This window comes from Salmo trutta, chromosome 36 (genome assembly GCF_901001165.1).
Source record: "Salmo trutta chromosome 36, fSalTru1.1, whole genome shotgun sequence".
NCBI lineage: Eukaryota > Metazoa > Chordata > Actinopteri > Salmoniformes > Salmonidae > Salmo > Salmo trutta.
The window spans coordinates 5,105,332-5,119,770 of NC_042992.1; the positions used below are offsets into that span (position 1 = coordinate 5,105,332).

The window sequence follows — 14,439 nt, forward strand, 5'->3', positions numbered from 1 at the left end:
AGTGGAGAACAGAGGATGACTGAATGGAGACCAGAGGATGGCAGAGTGGAGAACAGAGGATGGAGGATTGAACTCAAACTATGTTTGAAATATCAATTTAGAATGCAATTAAAATAATCATGTTGAATTCCAAACTACATCGTATGTCTGAGGTTTCGATGATGACAAAATGATACAGTTGCACAAATGATGCAGATTGTCTATAATCATATCAAAATACAGAATGGACATAAAATAATTTTGTAATTTATATATAGTCATCTTTATTCTAATGGGGTAATCCAATCCTGCCTAATCAAGTTGTGATCGGCTGTTGTGATGGTAGCCAAGTAACCTTTAATTTTCAGGTGTAAGGACCATGGTCATATGATAGGGAACTTAACTGTGAGCAAATGTGAGTATGATTTGACACGTCAGCATTTTCTGTATTTAACAGTACAAATCGTCATTCTGAAAAGTCTAATCGTCATTGTTGCCGGTAAATCAGTCGTAATTCTGATTATCATAGTTTATTTTTTCTGTCCGTTTTGTTTTCCAATGTTGACCTGGCCAGGATCTAGGTAACGCTGAACTTTAACCTTCTACTCCATGTTGACCTTGCCAGGATCTAGGTAATGCTGAACTTTAACCTTCTGCTCCATGTTGACCTTGCCAGGATCTAGGTAACGCTGAACTTTAACCTTCTACTCCATGTTGACCTGGCCAGGTTCTAGGTAACGCTGAACTTTAACCTTCTACTCCATGTTGACCTTGCCAGGATGTAGATAACGCTGAACTTTAACCTTCTGCTGAGCTCTTAACCAAAGGTTTAACAGTAGGCTAGCATCGGGTTCATTTACATTAATTAAGGATAAGAGTCCCGCTAGCAGGACAACTTCTGGTGAAACTGGAGGCTGCGCAATTCAAATAAATAATCATAAATATTATGGATTTTAAACATTTATGTACATATAAGTGTCTTATATCAGCTGAAAGCTTAAATTCTTGTTAATCTAACTGCACTGTCCGATTTACAGTAGCTATTACAGTAAAAACATGCCATGCAATTGTATGAGGACAGCGCACGACATCAAAATATTTTTCCACCGGCACAGGTTTCAAACATTGACAAATAACGATGAAATATTCACTTATTTTTTGAAAATCGTCCTCTGATTTGTCATTCAAAGGGTCCCAGCTATAACATGTAGTGTTGTTTTGTTAGATAAAATCCTTCTTTATATCCCAAAAAGTCTGTTTAGTTGGCGCCGTCGATTTGAGTAATCCACTTGTTCAACATGCAGAGAAAGGAATTTGAAAATCTACCCTAAAAATTTGTTTTCAACAAGTCAAAATGCATTTGTATTTACTCCTCAGATACCCTAAATGTAATGAAACTATAATATTTCTTACGGAAAGAAGTATTTTCAATAGGAAACCGATTTTAACAGGTGTGTAATTTCCATGACTGTGTCCTTCTGCTAAAACTGAAATTTCTTATTGTTTTTGAAGTTACAAGCCTGAAACCTTGAACATAGACTGCTGACACCCTGTGGAAGGCATAGGAATTGCATCCAGGGAGATAATTTTCAATATGACCTTATACTTGCCATTCTAAGAGGATGGTCTCTCTCTCAAAAAAAAGAATTTCCGGTTGGTTTTTCTTTAGATTTTCTCCTACTATATCTATTGTGTTATATTCTCCTACCTTATTTTAACATTTCTACAAACTTCAAAGTGTTTTCTTTCCAATGGTACCAATTATATACATATCCTGGCTTCAGGGCCTGAGTAACAGGCAGTTTACTTTGGGCACGTCATTCAGACAGGAAGTGAAGAAAAAAAGGGGCCTAGCCCTAAGAACAACCAGCTTGATTCTCTCAGGCTGGATGAAAATGACTACATCGGCCATGATCCTTTGCAAGTTACGGCCAATTTCACCATGATCCTTAGCTATTTTGTGGTTCCATTCAGCCCCATTCAGCAAATTGGCTCGATTCAACTAATCCGGGGGCCAGGTAGATGGAATGTGTGTGTGTGTGTGTGTGTGATGGCAAGGCTGTTTTAGTCAGAAATTATCTTACAGATATGTCCTCAGAGGACTGTAAAGGTCAGTGTTCCTTGCTGAAACAATCAGTTCAGTTTGTGACCTCAGTTAACCACTAGGTGGGAGTGTTGGGTAGGTTATCTCAGGCCTAGACAAGAGCCACAAAAACACACACACACACACACACACACACACACACACACACACACACACACACACACACACACACACACACACACACACACACACACACACACACACACACACACACACACACACACACACACAGACACAGACACAGACAGACACAGAGGGAGAGGTAGAATTCCTAATCCTGTCCTGAGGCCGTGCCCCACTGATGGTTACCCTGACAACACCTTTCCCTGGTGACGGCTGCATACCTAGACGACTAGTCTACATTCTACACACACCCTCACGCACTTAAACTTTAGCCATAATGCCACATTTACAAACACACACACACACACACACACACACTCACTCACTCACTCACTCACTCACTCACTCACTCACTCACTCACTCACTCACCATCTATCTTATGGGAGTATCTGGGGCATGTCTGACATGTTGTTTTGCTGACGTATGGAGTCATAAACCAGACTGTTAGAATAACACTGTCAGTTTCTCTTTCTCTAGCTTCCTCTCTCTTTCTCTCTCCTCCTCTCTCTATTTTTCTCTCTTTCTCTCCCATCACATGTTGTTTGCCAGATCAGTTACTTGATCAAGAAAAACTCCTGGCTCTAATTGTGTTCCATCTAACAGTCAGTGTAATGGGAGTGGTTGTTATGTTAGTATACTAATGGACAGCCTCACTCTGTGGGATCCGTTTATACAGGATCCATTACCATTAACAGTAGTGTACAGGACTCTCTCTCTAGTGGATGTTCTCTCTCTCTCCTCTCTCCTCTCTCTCTCCTCTCTCTCTCTCTCTCTCTCTCTCTCTCTCTCTCTCTCTCTCTCCCTCTCTCTCTCTCTTCTCTCTCCTCTCTCTCTCTTCTCTCTCCTCTCTCTCTCCCCTCTCTCTCTTCTCTCCTCTCTCTAGTTGATGTTCTCTCTCTCTCTCTTCTCTCCTCTCTCTCTCTTCTCTCCTCTCACTCTCTCCTCTCTCTCTCTCTCTCTCCCCTCTCTATATCTCTCTTTCTTCTATCTCTCCCTTCTCCCTTCTCCCTTCTCTCTTCTCTCCTCTCTCTCTCTCCTCTCTCTTCTCTCCTCTCTCCTCTCTCTTCTCTCCTCTCTCCTCTCTCCTCTCTCTCCTCTCTCTCTCTTCTCTTTCTTTCTCTCTCCTATGTCACTGTCCCATCTCTCCTAATCTCATATTAACCTTACGGTAAATAGCTGAACTATCCGTAGGCCTGTAAAATTGAGGTTTGTAAATCCCCCTCTCAATCTCTCCAGTTCCTCTCCACTACCGCCCCTCCACCTCTTCTCCGCCCTTCTAGTGGCTCACTGTAAATCTCTTCCTTATCACAGCCTGTACTCAACAGCTGCTGGGCTGGACTATAGGATAAACATCAGGCAGAAGGGTCATGATATAGCAACGTTATATGAATCACCATGATGACCATGACCATGTTGTAGCTACAGATGTAGGATCTTACTCTGAGCCAGTTTGCCACAATATTATTTACGTTGGTCATACTTTTTTTTCTTCTCCCATCTTGTCTCGTCGCTGAAACTCCCCAACGGGCCTGGGAGTGGTCGAAACATGATTCGCTAAAACCTCAAAACCTGGAGGCACCAATGTGTCGGAGGAAACATCGTTCAACTGACGACCGGCCTACCACAAGGAGTCGCGATGAGTCGAGTAAAGCCCCTCTTTGCCAAACCCTCCCCTAACCCAGAAAATGCTGAGCCAATTGTGCGCCTCTCTATGGGTCTCAAGGCTGGTTGTGACACAGCCTGGGAAAGTTTTTTAATGGTAAAAGTGTTATATGATAATAGTTTAATAGGGTAATAGCTTAATATGATAATAGTTTAATAGGGTAATAGCTTAATAGTTTAGTAGGGTAATAGTTTAATAGTTTAATAGGGTAATAGCTTAATCGTTTAGTAGGGTAATAGTTTAATAGTTTAATAGGGTAATTGTTTAATAGGTTAATTGTTTAATATTGTAATTGTTTAATAGGGTAATAGTTTATTAGTTTAATAGGGTAATAGGGTAATAGTTTAATAGGTTAATAGTTTGATAGGTTAATAGTTTAATGGGCTAATAGTTTAATAGTTAAATAGTGTAATAGGTTAATAGTTTAATGGGCTAATAGTTTAATAGTTAAATAGTGTAATAGGTTAATAGTTTAATGGGCTAATAGTTTAATAGTTAAATAGTGTAATAGGTTAATAGTTTAATGGGCTAATAGTGTAATAGTTAAATAGTGTAATAGGTTAATAGTTTAATGGGCTAATAGTGTAATAGGTTAATAGTTTAATGGGCTAATAGTATAATAGTTTAATAGGTTAATAGTTTAATAGTTAAATAGGGTAATAGTTTAATAGTTAAATAGTTGAATAGTTTAATAGTTTAATAGGTTAATAGTTTAATAGTTAAGTAGGGTAATAGTTGAATAGGGTAATAGTTTGATAGGTTAATAGTTTGATAGGTTAATAGTTTAATAGTTTAATAGGTTAATAGTTTAATAGTTAAATAGGGTAATAGTTGAATAGGGTAATAGTTTGATAGGTTAATAGTTTGATAGGTTAATAGTTTAATAGTTTAATAGTTAAATAGGGTAATAGTTGAATAGGGTAATAGTTTGATAGGTTAATAGTTTAATAGTTTAATAGGTTAATAGTTTAATAGTTAAATAGGGTAATAGTTGAATAGGGTAATAGTTTGATAGGTTAATAGTTTGATAGGTTAATAGTTTAATAGTTAAACAGGTTAATAGTTTAATAGTTAAATAGGGTAATAGTTGAATAGGGTAATAGTTTGATAGGTTAATAGTTTGATAGGTTAATAGTTTAATAGTTTAATAGGTTAATAGTTTAATAGTTAAATAGGGTAATAGTTGAATAGGGTAATAGTTTGATAGGTTAATAGTTTGATAGGTTAATAGTTTAATAGTTTAATAGTTAAATAGGGTAATAGTTGAATAGGGTAATAGTTTGATAGGTTAATAGTTTAATAGTTTAATAGGTTAATAGTTTAATAGTTAAATAGGGTAATAGTTGAATAGGGTAATAGTTTGATAGGTTAATAGTTTGATAGGTTAATAGTTTAATAGTTAAACAGGTTAATAGTTTAATAGTTAAATAGGGTAATAGTTGAATAGGGTAATAGTTTGATAGGTTAATAGTTTGATAGGTTAATAGTTTAATAGTTTAATAGGTTAATAGTTTAATAGTTAAATAGGGTAATAGTTGAATAGGGTAATAGTTTGATAGGTTAATAGTTTAATAGTTAAATAGGGTAATAGTTTAATAGGGTAATAGTTTAATAGGGTAATAGTTTAATAGGGTAATAGTTTAATAGGGTAATAGTTTAATAGGGTAATAGTTTAATAGTTTAATAGTTTAATAGGGTAATAGTTTAATAGGGTAATAGTTTAATAGGGTAATAGTTTAATAGGGTAATAGTTTAATAGGGTAATAGTTTAATAGGGTAATAGTTTAATAGGGTAATAGTTTAATAGGGTAATAGTTTAATAGGGTAATAGTTTAATAGGGTAATAGTTTAATAGTTTAATAGTTTAATAGTTTAATAGGGTAATAGTTTAATAGTTTAATAGTTTAATAGGGTAATAGTTTAATAGGGTAATAGTTGAATAGGGTAATAGTTTAATAGTTTAATAGTTTAATAGGGTAATAGTTGAATAGGGTAATAGTTTAATAAGGTAATAGTTTAATAAGGTAATAGGTTAATAGGGTAATAGTTTAATAGTTTAATAGGTTAATAGGGTAATAGTTTAATAGTTTAATAGGTTAATAGGTTAATAGGGTAATAGTTTAATAGTTTAATAGGTTAATAGGGTAATAGTTTAATAGTTTAATAGGTTAATAGGGTAATAGTTTTACTGGGTAAAAAGGTCATGTGTTTGTGTCTTCCCTTTATCACAGTCTGTGTTGACAGGAGATGTTCGTCATGTTTGTTGTGTAGTCTAGTTTGACAGACCCACAACCTGTTCTAGGTGTTGTTGTGTAGTCTAGTTTGACAGACACACAACCTGTTCTAGGTGTTGTTGTGTAGTCTAGTTTGACAGACACACAACCTGTTCTAGGTGTTGTTGTGTAGTCTAGTTTGACAGACCCACAACCTGTTCTAGGTGTTGTTGTGTAGTCTAGTTTGACAGACACACAACCTGTTCGAGGTGTTGTTGTGTAGTCTAGTTTGACAGACACACAACCTGTTCGAGGTGTTGTTGTGTAGTCTAGTTTGACAGACACACAACCTGTTCTAGGTGTTGTTGTGTAGTCTAGTTTGACAGACACACAACCTGTTCGAGGTGTTGTTGTGTAGTCTAGTTTGACAGACACACAACCTGTTCTAGGTGTTGTTGTGTAGTCTAGTTTGACAGACCCACAACCTGTTCGTCATGTTTGTTGTGTAGTCTAGTTTGACAGACACACAACCTGTTCTAGGTGTTGTTGTGTAGTCTAGTTTGACAGACACACAACCTGTTCTAGGTGTTGTTGTGTAGTCTAGTTTGACAGACACACAACCTGTTCGAGGTGTTGTTGTGTAGTCTAGTTTGACAGACACACAACCTGTTCTAGGTGTTGTTGTGTAGTCTAGTTTGACAGACCCACAACCTGTTCTAGGTGTTGTTGTGTAGTCTAGTTTGACAGACCCACAACCTGTTCTAGGTGTTGTTGTGTAGTCTAGTTTGACAGACACACAACCTGTTCTAGGTGTTGTTGTGTAGTCTAGTTTGACAGACACACAACCTGTTCGAGGTGTTGTTGTGTACAGCTTGACAGACAGATGAGCTGTTCTGGTCTGAGTAAACACTGGAGTAGTTTGTGGATCCTCTCTTCAGAGAATAGAGAGCAAATAAAATAATGACCATAGATGAAAACATCCAGAAAACAGACAGAAGAAGTGGAGAGAGTCCACACACCGAGAGAAAAGGACAAAACTGTGTCAGAGACATAAACAGAGAGACGGGAGGGAGGGAGACAGAGAGAGGGAGAAACAGAGAGAGAAGAGAGAGAGAGAGAGAGAGAGAGAGAAAGAGAGAGACACAGAGAGAGAGAGAGAGAGAGACAGACAGAGAGAGACAGTGAGAGAGACAGAGAGAGAGCGTGAGAGAGAGTGAGAGAGAGAGAGTGAGAGAGAGTGCGAGAGAGAGTGAGAGAGAGAGAGAGAGAGAGAGTGCGAGAGAGAGAGGGAGAGAGTGGGAGGGGCACACACAGACAGGCTTGCTGAGTGGATCAGTACGGTCACTGCTGCTGGGTGTATTGGACTGGGAGAGTGTGTGCGCAAGGAACAGTGAGCAGTGTGTTTGTGAGAGAGAGTGTGTAAGCAGCTTATTTGTGTGACAGGCGTAGCGATGAGGTTGTGAGGGTAGGTGTGTGGTGGTTCTCAGGCTGGAACTGTGTCAGTGTGTTGGTGTGTAGCTGGAACTGTGGGAGTGTGTGTTTGTTTACTAGGGTGATGTGGAGTGTGTGTTTGTTTACTAGGGTGATGTGGAGTGTGTGTTTGTTTGCTAGGGTAATGTGGAGTGTGAGTGTATGAGTGAGTGTCTAGCCAGATTTAGAGCAACACGAATGTGTATTTAGTGAAAACAGGGAAGGCATGACAAAGCATGGGATTGAGTGTTTGAGTGAGTTTTTCCAGTAGTGTGTGTATGCTAAACTGTTTGTGACTGTGTGTGAGTTCCAGGACCAGGGGGGTGTGAGTTCCAGGACCAAGGGGGTGTTAGTTCCAGGACCAGGGGGGTGTGAGCTCCAGGACCAGGGGGGTGTGAGCTCCAGGACCAGGGGGGGTGTGAGTTCCAGGGCCAGGGGGGTGTGAGTTCCAGGACCAGGGGGGTGTGAGTTCCAGGGCCAGGGGGGTGTGAGTTCCAGGACCAGGGGGGTGTGAGTTCCAGAACCAGGGGGGTGTTAGTTCGAGGACCAAGGGGGTGTGAGCTCTTGAAGAGGGACTATCCAGATGTTGCCTTTTGGGACACCTCCTTCACCTGGACTCTAGACCCCATGTAGGGGGTGAGGATTACCCCGGATTCCTTCACCATGGGGAACAGCGTCCACAAGAACAAGAAGAGGGTCCCTGAAGCCCACAACAGACCCTCTTCACACCTCAACCCTGACCCCCGTTCAGGCTCTAAACCTGGTCCAAACCCCAGCTCCCGCTCAGGGAACACCAAATCCTTCTGGCACTTTGGGCGGGTGGATAAACTCAAAACAGGTAGGACCAGAGCTGGATGATCAGTGGGAATGTTTTTTGGGGGGGATTTAATTGATTTCAGCAGTCTGTGATGTCAGCAGCATGATGTCATCTGCCTTCTAGATCTTTCTGGAGATAGTTCTATATTCCAATGTGTAAATGGTCATTATCTCTGGTTGTAGAAACGATGGTGTCAAAAGCATGAACAGCTGTTGCCTTGTGGAGAGGAGGCAAGCTGACTGTGTAACAATACGAGGTAGCAGAAGTTACTGACGTTGATGTGAGTGGGTCTGTGTAAAGATCCATGATATTCTGTGGTAGTTGAAGTACGGACAGTGATGTGTGTGTATCTGTGTAAATATATTGTGTGTTTATATACACTACTTGACCAAAAGTATGTGGACACCTGCTCATCCAACATCTCATTCTAAAATCATTGGCATTAATATGGAGTTGGTCCCCCCCCTTTGCTGCTATGTCAACCTCCTTCTGGGAGGGCTTTCCACTAGATGTTGGAACATTGCTGCGGGGACTTGCTTCCATTCAGCCACAATAGCATTAGTTAGGTCGGGCGCTGATGTTGGGTGATTAGGCCTGGCTCGCAGTCGCCGTTCCAATTCATCCCAAAGGTGTTCTATGGGGTTGAGGTCAGGGCTCTGTGAAGGCCAGTCAAGTTCTTCCGCACTAATCTCGACAAACCATTTCTGTAAGGACCTCGCTTTGTGCACGGGGGCATTGTTATGTTGAAACAGGAAAAGGTATTCCCTAAACTGTTGCCACAAAGTTGGAAGCACAGAATCATCTAGAATGTCCTTGTATGCTACAGTGTTAAGATTTCCCTTCACTTGAACTAAGGGGTCTAGCCCTAACAATGAAAAACAGTCACAGACTATTATTCCTCCTCCACCAAACTTTACAGTTGGCACTATGCATTGGAGCAGGTAGCGTTCTCTAAGCATCTGCCAAACCCAGATTTGTCCGTCGTTACTGCCAGATGGTGAAACATGATTCATCACTCCAGAGAACGTGTTTCCACTGCTCCAGAGTCAAATGGCAGTGAGCTTTACACCACTCCAGGTGAAGCTTGGCATTGTGCATGGTGATCTTAGGCTTGTGTGTAGCTGCTCGGCCATGGAAACCCATTTCAGGAAGCTCCCGACTAACAGTTCTCTGTACTGAGTGTTGCAACCGAGGACAGAAAGGCAGTTTGTAACTCGGTAGTGAGTGTTGCAATTTACGTTTATATATCCTAACAACGGGACATTAAATACTGTAATATCTTGTGTTTCACCGAGTTGTGGCTGAATGACAACATTAATAACATACAGCTGGCGAGTTATACACTCTAACGGTAGGATAGAAGAGCAGCCTCTGGTAAGACATGGGGCGGGGGCCTATGCATATTTGTAAACAACAGCTGGTGGAACGATATCTAAGGAAGTCTCGAGGTTTTGCTCACCTGAGGTAGAGTATCTCATGATAAGCTGTAGTCCACACTATCTACCTAGATAGTTTTCATCTGTATTTTTCGTAGCTGTCTACATACCACCAGAGACCGATGCTGGCACTAAAACCACACTCAATAAGCCATTTCCCGTGTGGCTCAGTTGGTAGAGCATGGTGTTTGCAATGCCAGGGTTGTGGGTTCGATTCCCACAGGGGACCAGTATGAAAAACATTTTTTTTTAAATGTATGAAATGTATGCATTCACTACTGTAAGTCGCTCTGGATAAGAGCGTCTGCTAAATGACTAAAATGTAAAATGTAAAAATGTCTGTATACGGCCATAAGCGTACAGGAAAACGCTCATCCAGAGGCGGAGCTCCTAGTGGCCGGGGACTTTAATGCAGGGAAACTTAAATCAGTTGTACCTAATTTCTATCAGCATGTTAAATGTGCAACCAGGTGGAAAAGAACTCTAGACCACCTTTACTCCACACACAGAGACGTGTACAAAGCTCTCCATTTGGCAAATATGACCATAATTCTACCGTCCTGATTCCTGCTTACAACCAAAAATTAAAGCAGGAAGCACCAGTGACTCAGTCTATAAAAAAGTGGTCAGATGAAGCAGATGCTAAACTACAGGACTGTTTTTCTAGCACAGACTGGAATATGTCCTGGGATTCTTCAGATGTCATTGAGGAGTACACCACATCAGTCACTGGCTTCATCAATAAGTGCATCGACGACATCGTCCCACAGTGACTGTACGTACATACCCCGACCAGAAGCCATGGATTACAGGCAACATCCACACCGAGCTAAAGGGTAGAGCTGCCGCTTTCAAAGAGCGGGACTCTAACCCGGAAGCTTATAAGAAATCCCACTACGAACCATCAAACAGGCAAAGCGTAAAAACAGGACTAAGATCAAATCGTACTACACCGGACCCGACACTCGTCGGATGTGGCAGGGCTTGAAAACTATTAGACTACAAAGGGAAGCACAGCCAAGAGCTGCCCAGTGACACAAGCCTACCAGACAAGCTAAATAACTTCTATGCTCGCTTTGAGGCAAGTAACACTGAAACATGCATCAGCTGTTCTGGACGACTGTGTGATCATGCTCTCCGCAGCCAATTGAGTAAGACCTTTAAACTGGTCAACATTCACAAGGCCGCACGGCCAGACAGATTACCAGGACGTGTACTCCGAGCATGCGTTTACTAACAGGCAAGTGTCTTCACTGACATTTTAAACCTCTATCTGACTGAGTCTGTAATACCAACATGTTTCAAGCAGACCACCATAGTCCCTGTGCCCAAGAACACTAAGGTAACCTGCCTAAATGACTATCGACCCGTAGCACTCACGTCTGTAGCCATTAAGTGCTTTGAAAGGCTGGACATGGATCACTTCAACACCATTATCCCACAAAACCCTTGATCCACTCCAATTTGCATACCGGCCCAACAGATCCACAGATGATGCAATCTCTATTGCACTCCACACAGCCCTTTCACACCTGGACAAAAGGAACACCTATGTGAGAATGATATTCATTGACTACAGCTCAGCATTCAACACCATAGTGCCCTCAAAGCTCATCACTAAGCTAAGGACCCTGGGACTAAACACCTCCCTCTGCAACTGGATCATGGACTTCCTGACAGGCCGCCCCCAGGTAGTAAGGGTAGGTAACAACATATCCACCACGCTGATCGTCAACATGGGGCCCCTCAGGGGTGCGTGCTCAGTCCCCTCCTGTACTCCCTGTTCACTCATGACTGCATGGCCAGGCACAACTCCAACACCATTAATACGTTTGCCAATGACACAAACAGTGTCAACACTGATCATGGACAACAATGAGACAACCTATAGGGATGAGGTCAGAGACCTGACCGTGTGGTGCAAGGACAACAACCTCTTCCTCAACGTGATCAAGACAAAGGAGATGATTGTGGACTACAGGAAAAGGAGGACCGAGCACACCCCCATTCTCATGGACGGGGCTGTAGTGGAGCAGGTTGAAAGCTTCAAGTTCCTTGGTGTCCACATCACCAACAAACTAACATGGCAACTGCTCGGCCTCCGACCGCAAGGCACTTCAGAGGGTAGTGCGTACGGCCCAGTACATCACTGGGGCAAAGCTGCCTGCCATCCAGGACCTCTACACCAGGCGGTGTCAGAGGAAGGCCTCAAAGACCCCAGCCACCCCAGTCATAGACTGTTCTCTCTACTACCACATGGCAAGCGGTACCGGAGTGCCAAGTCTAGGACAAAATGGCTTCTCAACAGTTTTTACCCCCAAGCCATAAGACTCCTGAACAGGTAACCAAATGGTTACCCGGACTATTTGCATTGTGTGCCCCCCCCCCCCCCACCCCTCTTTTACGCTGCTGCTACTCTCTGTTTATCATATATGCAAAGTCACTTTAACTATACGTTCATGTACATACTACCTCAATTGTCCCGACCAACCAGTGCTCCCGCACATTGGCTAACCGGTCTATCTACATTGTGTCCCGCCACCCGCCAACCCCTCTTTTACGCTACTGCTACTCTCTGTTTATCATATATGCATAGTCACTTTAACCATACCCACATGTACATACTACCTCAATCAGCCTGACTAACCGGTGTCTGTATATAGCCTTGCTACTCTTATTTTCAAATGTCTTTTTACTGTTGTTTTATTTCTTTTCTTACCTACACACACACACACACACACACACACACACACACACACACACACACACACACACACACACACCTTTTTTTTCACTATTGGTTAGAGCCTGTAAGTAAGCATTTCAATGTAAGGTCTACACCTGTTGTATTCAGCATTTCACTGTGAGGTCTACACCTGTTGTATTCAGCATTTCACTGTATGGTCTACACCTGTTGTATTCAGCATTTCACTGTGAGGTCTACTACACCTGTTGTATTCAGCATTTCACTGTAAGGTCTACTACACCTGTTGTATTCAGCATTTCACTGTAAGGTCTACTACACCTGTAGTATTCAGCATTTCACTGTAAGGTCTACTACACCTGTTGTATTCAGCATTTCACTGTGAGGTCTATTACACCTGTTGTATTCAGCATTTCACTGTGAGGTCTACTACACCTGTTGTATTCGGCATTTCACTGTAAGGTCTACTACACCTGTTGTATTCAGCATTTCACTGTAAGGTCTACTACACCTGTTGTATTCAGCATTTCACTGTAAGGTCTACTACACCTGTTTTGTATTCAGCATTTCACTGTAAGGTCTACTACACCTGTTGTATTCAGCATTTCACTGTAAGGTCTACTACACCTGTTGTATTCAACATTTCACTGTAAGGTCTACCCCTGTTGTATTCGGCGCACGTGTCAAATTCATTTTTGATTTGATTTGAATATTACTTACAACAACAGAACAATAGAAACATGTATTACATAGCTACAGTAGAAACGAGGACGACATTGTCAATTAATGATGTCAACTTTATTTCTCTACTCCTCATCCTCAGTGGGGCCCCATGACACCAGTTTACACTTCCTCTTCCAATTATAATGTGGGGAGGTCAACATTATGAAAACACTATCTACCAAATCTATTCATTTAAAATGTTGACTACTTCTCCTTGCCATTACCGTTCACTTGATGATAAGACAAGACGTGATTATTCTTTTTTGATAAAGAATGACGGGGGTTCCTGGGTCGCCGGATTGCCTGGGAGGGGGTCCCTGGGTCGCCGGATTGCCTGCGAGGGGGTTCCTGGGTCGCCGGATTGCCTGCGAGGGGGTTCCTGGGTCGCCGGATTGCCTGCGAGGGGGTTCCTGGGTCACGGGATTGCCTGCTAGGGGGTTCCTGGGTCGCCGGATTGCCTGGGAGGGGGTCCCTGGGTCGCCGGATTGCCTGGGAGGGGGTCCCTGGGTCGCCGGATTGCCTGCGAGGGGGTCCCTGGGTCGCTGGATTGCCTGAGAGGGGGTCCCTGGGTCGCTGGATTGCCTGCGAGGGGGTTCCTGGGTCGCCGGATTGCCTGCGAGGGATTCCTGGGTCGCCGGATTGCCTGCGAGGGGGTTCCTGGGTCGCTGGATTGCCTGAGAGGGGGTCCCTGGGTCGCTGGATTGCCTGCTAGGGGGTCCCTGGGTCGCCGGTTTGCCTGAGAGGGGGTCCCTGGGTTGCCGGTTTGCCTGGGAGGGGTCCCTGGGTTGCTGGATTGCCTGCTAGGGGGTCCCTGGGCAAGAAAAAGTTGAAGACCCCTGCCTTAGAGGATTGCGATATTCCAATGCTGACTCTTCCTTAGTCAGCTCTGAGGTCACTGCTTATTGGTCTAGTGTGTCTAAGAAAGGGAAAACACTGAGTTTTCTCCAAGTATCAGACTTCACTGTTCTGGTGGGTTGTTTCTCATGCAGACAGATGTATCAGACTTTTCTGGTGAGTTGATTCTCATGCAGACAGATGTATCAGACTGTTCTGGTGGGTTGATTCTCATGGAGACAGATGTATCAGACTGTTCTGGTGGGTTGTTTCTCATGCAGACAGATGTATCAGACTTTTCTGGTGAGTTGATTCTCATGCAGACAGATGTATCAGACTGTTCTGGTGGGTTGATTCTCATGGAGACAGATG

At 42.5% G+C, this 14,439-nt stretch overlaps 1 protein-coding gene across 4 annotated transcripts in view; it reads left to right on the forward strand.

Moving 5' to 3' along the window:
* LOC115176299 (uncharacterized protein KIAA1522 homolog) overlaps nucleotides 1–14,439 on the forward strand; it is a 114,373-nt gene that overhangs the window by 34,379 nt on the left and 65,555 nt on the right. The window contains exon 1 of one of the 4 annotated variants that reach the window (XM_029736238.1): nucleotides 8,085–8,391. The exons of the other annotated variants lie outside the window; for them this stretch is intronic. Within the exon in view, the coding sequence (XP_029592098.1) occupies nucleotides 8,217–8,391 (175 nt within the window). The 5' untranslated portion in view covers nucleotides 8,085–8,216. Of the gene's footprint in view, nucleotides 1–8,084; nucleotides 8,392–14,439 lie in introns of those variants that run through there. 4 annotated transcript variants of the gene reach the window in all.